Here is a 10324-nt window from a genome sequence, read left to right as displayed (position 1 = left end):
CTTGGTGTCCACATTACTGAAGACTTAACATGGACTGTTAACACTCATGTTCTGAAGAAGTCCAGATAACGACTCTACTTCCTTCGTCAGCTAAGGAAATTCAAAGTTTCTACATCCATCATGAAGGCCTTCTACACTTCAGCGGTTGAGAGTGTTCTAACTGGTAGCACCTGGAATGGGAACTCCACAGTTAGAGATTGTAGTACTCTGCAGAGAGTAGTGCGCTCAGCTGAACGTACTATAAGAACTCAACTCCCTGCTCTACAAGATATCTATTCCAGAAGAGTACTCCTAAGAGCCCAAAAGATTCTGAAGGACTCTTCTCATCCTAACAATGGATTATTCCTACCGCTGAAATCAAGAAGACGTCTATGTAGTCACAAAGCCAGAACTGAGAGACTCAGGAGAAGTTTTTATCCCCAGGCCATCCGAACTCTGAACTCACACTATACTGACTTTGCACACATTCACTCCTCAGCACTCTCAAACATTTCCCAACTCTGAACTCACACTATACTGACTTTGCACTCATTCACTCCTCAGCACTCATGACCCCCCCCCCCCCCCCCCACACACACACACACACACACCTACAACACTTTTAGCACTTTTACATCCCTCTCCATATGCTACAGACCTTTTATTTATTTTTCTTATTTCATCACACGTCAAAACACACACACACACACACACATATCTGACTTTCTCCAATGTTTGCACATCTCCATAGAACTTTTTATTTATTATTTTTGATTTCTCCTCCATCTACCCATGTCCTTGATTGCCTAGCCTTTCTGCCCCCCCCACCCCCATCCCCAACTCACACACAAAAAACACACACACTTACATCATCACTGTCATCACCTCACATACATACAGCACACTGCTTGCTACAGTATGCCTCCTCTACATACTTGCTGCACACTGCCCCCCCCCCCCCCCTTCCCTACATACACAGCACATTGTCTTCAGGATCTTCTCCAACACACATCCTCTACATACTTACAGCACACTGCCCCCACCTACCCACACACACACTACACACACACAGTCACTGCTCCACTCCCCTCCCGCCCACACACACATCTTCACTGTCATCACTCACATACATCATACATACAGTACTCTGCTTGCAATAGTAAGTCCCTGCACCATACTTGCAGTACACTGCCCCCCCCCCCCCAATACACAGCACACTGTCTCATGAAGAAGCTTCTCCAACACACATATTGCACACTGCCCTCTCCCTACATACACAGCAGATTGCACATATACACACAGATTACATATTGCACACTATCCCATCTCCCCTGTCATCCCCCCAACACACACACCAAGACCCCTGGCAGTTGGGTTAGCCCCTTGAGCTGTGGATCTGCCCAAGGTTTCTTCCTTGGTAAGGGAGTTTTTCTTTGCCCCTGTTGCTCTTGGGAGCTCCTTGTTGGTGCCCCCCGCCCAATCCCAATCCTCCCCCACCTTTCTTATGCAGCCCTTGCCACTTAATCTACTAAACCCCTCTTCTACTGCACTTAAATGCACAAATAGGCTGACACCAGACATAATTTCACTGCATTCTTCTACATTCACTGCAAACTTCCTTGTATCCTTGTAATAATAATAATAATTTGGCTATTATTATTATTATTTGGAAACCATGATAAGGCCCTGACACAGTGTTTGACAAGGCCAACAGACAGATTGTAATGTTAGTTTAGTTTGGCCCCTCAACCCTGATCAATCAATTATGACAATCAAACAATATAACATTACATTTACATTAACATCTTCGAGGATTGTATTTAGTTGCTCACCATTTAATTTAATTACAGATGTGTCTTGTTAACCCTAGTAGATATATCTAGCTACAGTATTTATTTAGTGAAGAAGTACATATTGCAGCAATGCCTTATTTGTGCTTGGTGCTGCTTTCAGCTGTTTCTTCTTTTGGTTGAGGGGTTTTTGAGGAGGCATCACTTTTAGCTTGTGGTGGCTTGTTATCTTGGGCTACAGACATTCTCCGCATAGCTTCATGGCGCAGACCTTTCTGGAACATAGCCGGGGAGTCCGTGCCAGAGTTAATAACGTGAGCCTGTGAATACAGAGCACACAAAACCAGATCATGTGGACATTGGAAAGCAACATCAGGAATAAGAATAGTGGAGAGTGTAGTATATTTGTTGTTATGTTTTGTCCAGATAGATAAACACCAAAACTGTGATTTCCTAATGTAATAGTCACACACAACTTGATATTAATTAATCTTTTTTCATTCAAATATTTAATTGGATCCATGTGTTTAATATACACCAGGTAATCTCAGGCCTGCCCTCACACAGAAAGTTGCTAGGTCGGTAATCGCCTATAAAGGGCCACTCAGACAATGGCAGAAGTGCCGTTTGTCATGTTAAGTATAAGTATAAGTATATATACTCTTTTGATCCCGTGAGGGAACTTTGGTCTCTGCATTTATCCCAATCTGTGAATTAGTGAAACACACTCAGCACACAGTGAACAACACACAGTGAGGTGAAGCACACACTAATCCCGGCACAGTGAGCTGCTTGCAACAACAGCGGCGCTCGGGGAGCAGTGAGGGGTTACAGTAGTTGCCTTGCTCAAGGGCACTCCAGCCGCGCCTACTGGTCGGGGCTCGAACCGGCAACCCTCCAGTTACAAGTCCGAAGCGCTAACCAGTAGGCCACGGCTGCCCCTAAATGTTATGAGGTTATGTGCCATCAAAATGATTTTGGAAATGTTATGTTAAGGTAAATAAAAAAAGTGTCAAGGGTGTCTTTAACAGATGAATCAGTTATGAAAATAATCGTTGGTTGCAGCCCTGTTATACACTGTACAAATGATTCCCACAGTCTCTCCAAAAGATTCTAGAGCGGAGCTCTGTTCTAGAATCTTTGGTCTCTCCTACCTTCTCCAGGGTCATCAGTGTGGACAGCATGTCTCCAGTGCGTCCCATGGCAATGTCATCCTTCAGGATGGTGTTTTTCAGTACTGCAGCTCTTTGGTCACGCATGATCACAGCGTTTTCCTGTTCCCTGTTGAAGGGGAGGCTGTGCACCTCCTCCACAATCCTACAGCCAGTGGCCAGGAATTAGTCATTCAAATAGTATAAGTAGTAATAAATAGTATAAATAGTCATGACTAGGCTGTGCAAACATAGCCTTCAGACATATAGTACAGTACTGTGAAAAAGTATTTGCCCCTTTACCAAATTTCTTCTATTTTTGTCTATATTTGTCACACTTAAATGTTTCAGATCATCCAAATATTTGAGCAAAACACAAAATGCAGCTTTTAAATTATCATTTCATTTATGGAACATAGCAAGTTATTAAAAAACTATATATACTGATATGCTTTCCATATCTATGCGTTCACGGGTTCGCAAGTAATTCAAACGAGAGTAATGGGTGCGCAGGTGAACGCAGAGAAGTATAGACTGTAAATATGATGCAATTTGATTTAATTTCATGATTTTTTTTTTATTTTCATACTTTAACGTACAGACAAGTGCGTGGTCTCGTTGGAAAACCCCACTTTTGCTCTGTCACGCAATAAAGGTTTAATCTCGCTGCGATGAACAGTTGTGGAGCAATGTAACAGAGAAGAAAGGGTGTGTTTTTTGTCGCACTTTGCGTCAATCGGGTTCTAAGGGTTAAGGTCATACCACCAGAGCATTTCAATCAGATCTAATTGGTTCGAATTTTCCAAACCAAGAAACAGATCACTACATTCAACACACATGAGACTGCATTAATTTTGAATAATTTTAATTAATTAATTTTTAATAATTTTTAATAATTTTAATTAATTATTTATTTATTTATTTTTTAATTTTGATGTGGAAACTATCCTACCTACAGTATACCACAAGGTTGTAACACTTTTCCTTTGTATGTCTGAAAATAAAAATGCTAAATCACATGCAGGATCAACCTACTTATCCAGCTTCTGGCGAATCGACTTGTACTCCATCATGTTGGTCTGCATGGTGGACAAGACAAGGAGAAGCTCCTCGAATGTCTCCATCCTCAGGCTCTCCACAAAGGTGCCTTTCCACGGCTTCTGCCTCTTGGTCATTTTGGTCTTGGTCACCACCTTCTCCACATGGACCATGGTGTCCATCTGTAGGGTATTCTCCTCAGGCAAGATCTGTTTTAGAAGTGGCATGGGTGAAATAGGTTAAGGCAGAAAGAGAACAAAACATAATGGATCTTTTTCCATCCATGGATTAAGTCCTGTCCTAGACTAAAGGAAAACATCAGTGAAAATATCTGCAGAATTTATATATATATATTAGGGATGTAACGGTATGAAAATTTAACCTCACGGTTATAGTGACCAAAATTATCACGGTTTTCGGTATTATCACGGTATTTCTAAAAGTGTGTTCAACATGTTCAGAAAGAACTGATAGGCCTACACAAGCTGAAATAGTTTCTAAAAGTGTCCCATTCACTTTTTTCTTAATGTTTAATTGGCTATGTGCTTATAGCTTAACTTGCCCTACCATAACTTGGAGTTTGCTATTTCTGTTATTTGGATGCAATGAGTGAGACCAATAAGCGTTCAAAATAAAACTTTAGGCTACTGTATTCTCCTGATAACGTGAGTGGAATGGATTTAATGTGGACGTGAACATAAAAAGACGCAGAGTGGCAACATGATACAGTGCACGTTTTGCGGTGAAAAAGTTCCGCCTTTTAAAATCAGGTGTAGCCTAATCAAAATCGTAGTTAAAACCATCAATTAGACAACAGAATCAGTAGGGTACCAGTTTTGTTCCATTGTACCAGGCCTACTGTATGTCAAAAGCAGGCTCTGATGAAGCTGGGAAGGATTAAACACACGGTTTCCACACCGCGGTAATCAACAGTGATAATCATGATGTTTGAAATGAAAACGGTACTTATTATCGTCAACATTTTTATCGCGGTTTACCATTATACCGGTAATCGTTACATTCCTAATATATATATAATGTTTCTTCTAAATGTTTTTGTAACATCTCAATTTACATTCAGACCTCACGGTTTGTTTGTTAATTTGAAAAAACAATAAACAGAAGTCATATGGCCTTATACTGCCCTAACTTTGCAGTCAGCTTTGTAGACACACTTCATCCAGGCCTGTGCAAAATTCCGAATTTTAGAATTGGCCTTCATTCAATTCATGAATTGGAATTTGAATTGAATTGGCTCTGCTCCACAGGAAGTTGAATTTGAATTGGAATTGGAATGACAGGATGTGGAATTAAATTCACGGCAATACCACAGTCACACAACAGAAAGAATGTGTTGAATCTCACATACATTCAGTTTTGGGAAGACTACTTTGGAAATGTAATTGGTTACTGTTTTAATTTATAAGTTGTATGTTTGATGCAATCATATCTGACATATACTGTGAAGCTTCATTGTTAAGCACTACCCTTAAATTATGTTTATTCTTCGAATTTCATTGAATTTCAATTCTACTTCCTTTAATTCAAATTCAAATTGTAATTATACATCCTATTTTGGACCTCAATTCAAATTCAATTCAAATTCAAGAATTGAATTGGAATTTAGGAGTCATTCTCAATTCAATTCTGAATTTTGCACAAGCCTGACTTCATCCATGTACAGGAACCTAGCTAAAAATATGATATCTCTCAGAGCTAATTTTTTGAATTTGTTGCATTACAATGCACTGTATTACATGTAATATGGTCTTGTTGTCATGTTAAATCTCCTGATCCAGATATCAAATATAAGGCCTGATGTTGGGCTCGGGATGTGTGACTCACCATCAATGGGTTCTCGCCACTTTTTTCATCCATGTCAGTCATGGACATCTCTAAGTTGATGGTTACCACGGCACCAAAGAGGTTGCCAAAGATGAAGGCGCCGATGGTGAGGAAGATGAAGAAGTACACTGAAGCGCCGTACAGCTGTGATTGTCCAACCCTGGAAATGCAATTAAAGGTAAATACAGAATTCCAACACATACAAATCAGTGGTCAAAAATAATGAATGGCCGCTGTCATAAAACAACTTTTTTTTTTGTGGAAATTCGTACGTAATGGTGTGTTTTTAAAGGTTTACACATAAATGCCTCTGATTAATCAGTATCTTGTGAAAACACAAATGCTTTTGTTTTGCTGATACTCACTCTTTGAATCTGTTATAAATGTCCATCCATCCGTCTTGAGTGATGCAGACAAATAGGGTGTAGAGGGATGACGTGAGGTCGCCAAACGCCGACGGCACAGCAGTGCTGAACAAAGTGACTCCAAACACAGCAAAGACCTGCACCACAGGCCAACACAGCAAAGGCAAGTACATAACACCGCACCAAACACACTACAGCCTAAAACATCAAAGGCAAGTACATAACAACGCACCAAACACACCACAGCCTAAAACAGCAAAGGCAAGTACATAACACCGCACCAAACATAGAAATAATGTGGCCATGTGAGGTAGAATGGATGGCTTTACAGAGGGATGGGTGGATGGGCATGGTTTAGCAGATAGATGATGTGTACCAGCATGATAACGATGAGGAGCAGGAAGATGTTTGCCAAGTCGGGGATAGATTGCCAGATGACCTGCATCATCCTGGCCACGCCGCGCATGCTGGCGAAGTTGCTGACGCTTCGAATCACACGAAGCACCCTGGAAAGCAACGTAGCTTGGGTAGCCTACTTAGAATATCAAACAACTTCCCCCATTATTTTACAATCTGGTCATGCTGAGAATCTGCATATCCTTCTGCATAGAGTGGACGACAGTCAGAAACACTGTTTGATGATTATTACCTCATGACCTTGAAGACACTTCTCCCCTGCGGAAAGATCATAGGTCCCAGTAACAGAGCTGCTGTTACTACGCAATCCAGTATGTTCCACCCATTCTGAAATGACAGAGGTTTTTTATTGGGGTGGTTCAATTTAGACTACCACTCTTTGCAAAGGCATATTTCAAGCAGCGTAATTGTTCATGACTGACATGTTTTATAAGAAATGAAAATCAAATAAGATATTCTCATTGTGTATGTCATGCATTCAGCGGCAGTGATTTGAACATAAGCATGTACAGTACCCTCCAGAAAACTGCAAAGCCATAGAACCACTTGACCAGGATCTCCCAGGTGAAAGCACTGAGAATTATGTGTTCGCATACACTGAATGGAATTTCATATTTCTGCAACAAAAGTTGTGAAAAGCAAAAGGCATCTTTTTACAAATATAATGAAGATGTATTCCGGTACGTCTTGCTGTACAGAAAAGGCCTCTTTGACACTAACCTTGGTGAAAACTGGATTGGACGTCTGGATTGAGATGATGATGGCGTTGCTGATGATGACTAAGAGGATGAGGCACTTAAACAGGAAATGCTCCAGCAACTCTCCCACAAGCACCTCGGAGACAAAGTTCTCTGTGTCGATGTCATCTTCCTGGGAGGATGGAGAGAGGAACAGAGATAGTGACCTTCACATAATACGGTGTGACCTTCACATAATACGTCTTTGAAAGGATGCCAAGTTACCGATGAGGATCAGGCCCACCCAATACAGCATCACACTGATGTATGCTGTATTGCTCACTCTCTCCAACACTGGTGCTGTGGTGGAGAGAGTGAGCAGCACCAAATTCCTGGGTGTGCACATTAGTGAAGACCTCTCCTGGACCACCAACACTGCATCACTGGCGAAGAAAGCTCAGCGCCGCCTCTACTTCCTGCGGAAACTCAGGCGAGCAAGTGCTCAACCAGCCATCATGACCACATTCTACCGAGGCACCATTGAGAGCATCCTCTCCAGCTGTATCACTGTGTGGGGCGGAAGCTGCACTGAATACAACAGGAAAGCCCTGCAGCGCATAGTGAACACAGCTGGAAGGATTATTGGTGCTTCACTCCCCTCCCTGAAGGACATTTACACCACCCACCTCACCTGCAAGGCAACCACAATTGTGAGTGATGCAAGTCACCCCGCTCACAATTTGTTTGATCTACTGCCCTCTGGGAAGAGGTACAGAAGCCTGATCTCCCGCACCACCACACTCACCAACAGCTTCATACACCAGGCTGTTAGGATGCTGAACTCTCTCCCCCCTCTCCCCCCTCCACCCTCAGCTACATAACATCCTGGACTTTGGACCCACAATGGCTGCCTTGCACTACTCCACTTGCACTACTCCACTTGTACACTTGCACACTTTGCAACTTGTTGTTGTTGTCCTGTTGTCCTGTTGTCCTGAAAACACTTCTGAACACACTTCTGCTGCTCTTACATAACTTGCACCACTATGCCACTTGCATACTTCAAGGTCAAACAGAACTACCTCAGCCATTTATTGGCCTGACTTTTGCACTATTATATTGACTGTCTACTGTATGCACAATTGCACAATTTCAACCCAAATTTTGCTGCTCTTATTTCTTCATTGTATGTGCCTTATTATTTACTTTTTATATTGTTTACTTGAATTTTATGTTTGTCTGTGGACTTAATTGGTAAAATATGTCTTGTCTCCACCGTGGGATAGTGGGAAACGTAATTTCGATCTCTTTGTATGTCTTGACATGTGAAGAAATTGACAATAAAGCAGACTTTGACTTTGACTTTTGTATGGACAGTGGTAGTTACTTTGACCTTGCAAAAGGATGATTTCCCCCCTGTCTACAAGTTAGCTGTCAACTGTAAGAGGTAGTAGATTGAGAAAATCCTTTTCCACTTGATTATAGCTGTTTCAAATTTCCCCTCCAAGTCTGCAATCGAAACCCGTCAAGCAGAAGCATTGGATAGATTTAAATTCGCCTGATGTAGGCACTTTATTAGGTCAGAGCAGATGTAGTCTCTTAAAAAGACTGTTTGGTGTGACAGTGACATAACATTTAGTCAATGTTACATATTGCATCTGTTAAGTACACAATTAATGAACCTCACCAGCAAAGCATTAGGCCTACCTCACACAGAGTGATCTCCTTCATGCATATTGTGTACCCACTATCCTCATTTCCTAAGATATCCCACCGTCTGTCTGAGTCCTCATACTTTTTCTGCAGGAATGAGAGGAGATTTGTCATGCATCATTATTGTTTCAGGAGCAAATTATCAATAGGCTAGCTACATTAGTCTACTGGATGCTAATGAAAATAGGCCAGGGCAGTTACACTAACTGCGTTCACTGTATACTACTTGGATCAAATTAAATGTTGTGCAGACATACCTTTGAAAGTATCGAACGTCTTCTTACTGACATCTTAAATCCCGTTTGTTTACAGAATTAATCGGTTAGGCTACCAAGCTATTGAAAGAGAAAGAAGGAGGGGGTTAAATGGAATGAATGACCAAATCTACAGGGACCAATGTCGGGATTTAAAAAACCCAACATTAAATAACATAGACAAGTGGCCTTAACCTCTACGCTAATAATTAACAATGTTAAAAAAAAAAACTATATGCGCAGAGAATTTATGATTATGATATTTTCAGAAGCTTTTGTCCTTTTTGTCGTTTAGCCTACCCTACAGAATATGAACATTTAAACTGTTTTTTTTGTTGTTTTTTTTTTACCATGTTGTTAGTCGCTTTGGCTAAAAAATGCGTCAGCCAAACAAATGTAATGAACATCACATAGTTAGTCAAAAATGTTTTTGAAGTTGAAAAAGCCAACATTAAGCATTCTAATAATTTGAGGAATTTAACATCTTTCCTGTGTAGCCCTATTTGAAATAAAACCCCATCAATATCAAATATCAACAATGAAAATAATAAGTTTAAAAAAAAAAAAAAAAAAAAAACATTATTTGCAGGGGGAACGAAGGGCCTACCTATTTACATATTGTTGTTGGATTTGAACGTTTTCGATAGTTTAGCCAAAGATACTTGACTAGCTGGTTTAGCCTACACAGGCCTACTTCATCACGCATGACAAGAACCAAAGAACTAAGCTAAGTGATTTTCCTTTGTAACTATGGAATTCTTCTATGATTACGTCACAAAGATGTCTCGCGACCTTCTTGACCTTCTACGCCTAGGGTTAGCCCATAGACATAATATACATAGACGCCGCATCGACCGCTGCTCCCTACTAGCGCTGACGAGATTTGGAGCCGCCATCTTGGACCGGTCATCCACTCCACTCAGTGTAATCTGTTTGGCCGGTGCAATGAGCTGTCAGCACACTTAATTAATCATATCTCACTGAATACCGAACAGATTTTCACGCGGTTTTTTTTGCTGCAAAGGTCATACATGTAGCTATGATACAGGCCACATTGTTCGAAAATACAAAATACAACCAATAGTACGGTAATGT

General features: G+C 41.0%; 1 protein-coding gene across 1 annotated transcript; it reads right to left on the bottom strand.

Annotated features, from left to right (window-relative positions):
* Positions 1-1836: 1836 nt before the first annotated feature.
* On the bottom strand, positions 1837-9965 carry LOC121689964 (cation channel sperm-associated protein 4-like). Its single transcript, XM_042070221.1, has 12 exons — positions 9837-9965; positions 9233-9310; positions 8970-9062; positions 7306-7455; positions 7101-7202; positions 6818-6912; positions 6545-6674; positions 6169-6305; positions 5804-5963; positions 3956-4167; positions 2924-3086; positions 1837-2089 (listed from the first exon to the last, which is right to left on the bottom strand). The coding sequence occupies exons 2-12, from the start codon at positions 9263-9265 to the stop codon at positions 1907-1909; spliced, it is 1458 nt and encodes a 485-aa protein (XP_041926155.1). The 5' UTR covers positions 9266-9310; positions 9837-9965; the 3' UTR covers positions 1837-1906.
* Positions 9966-10324: the final 359 nt, after the last annotated feature.

This window comes from Alosa sapidissima, chromosome 18 (genome assembly GCF_018492685.1).
Source record: "Alosa sapidissima isolate fAloSap1 chromosome 18, fAloSap1.pri, whole genome shotgun sequence".
Lineage (NCBI taxonomy): Eukaryota > Metazoa > Chordata > Actinopteri > Clupeiformes > Clupeidae > Alosa > Alosa sapidissima.
This window is presented reverse-complemented; position numbering and strand designations above follow the sequence as displayed.

Excerpts from the sequence above, each read along its gene's own strand:
- LOC121689964 (XM_042070221.1), bottom strand. The coding sequence starts at position 9,265 with ATGTCAGTAAGAAGACGTTCGATACTTTCAAAG. Across the intron at positions 9,063-9,232 it reads GACGTTCGATACTTTCAAAG|AAAAAGTATGAGGACTCAGA; the intron begins GTATGTCTGCAC and ends TCATTCCTGCAG. Across the intron at positions 3,087-3,955 it reads ATTCGCCAGAAGCTGGATAA|GATTGTGGAGGAGGTGCACA; the intron begins GTAGGTTGATCC and ends CACTGGCTGTAG.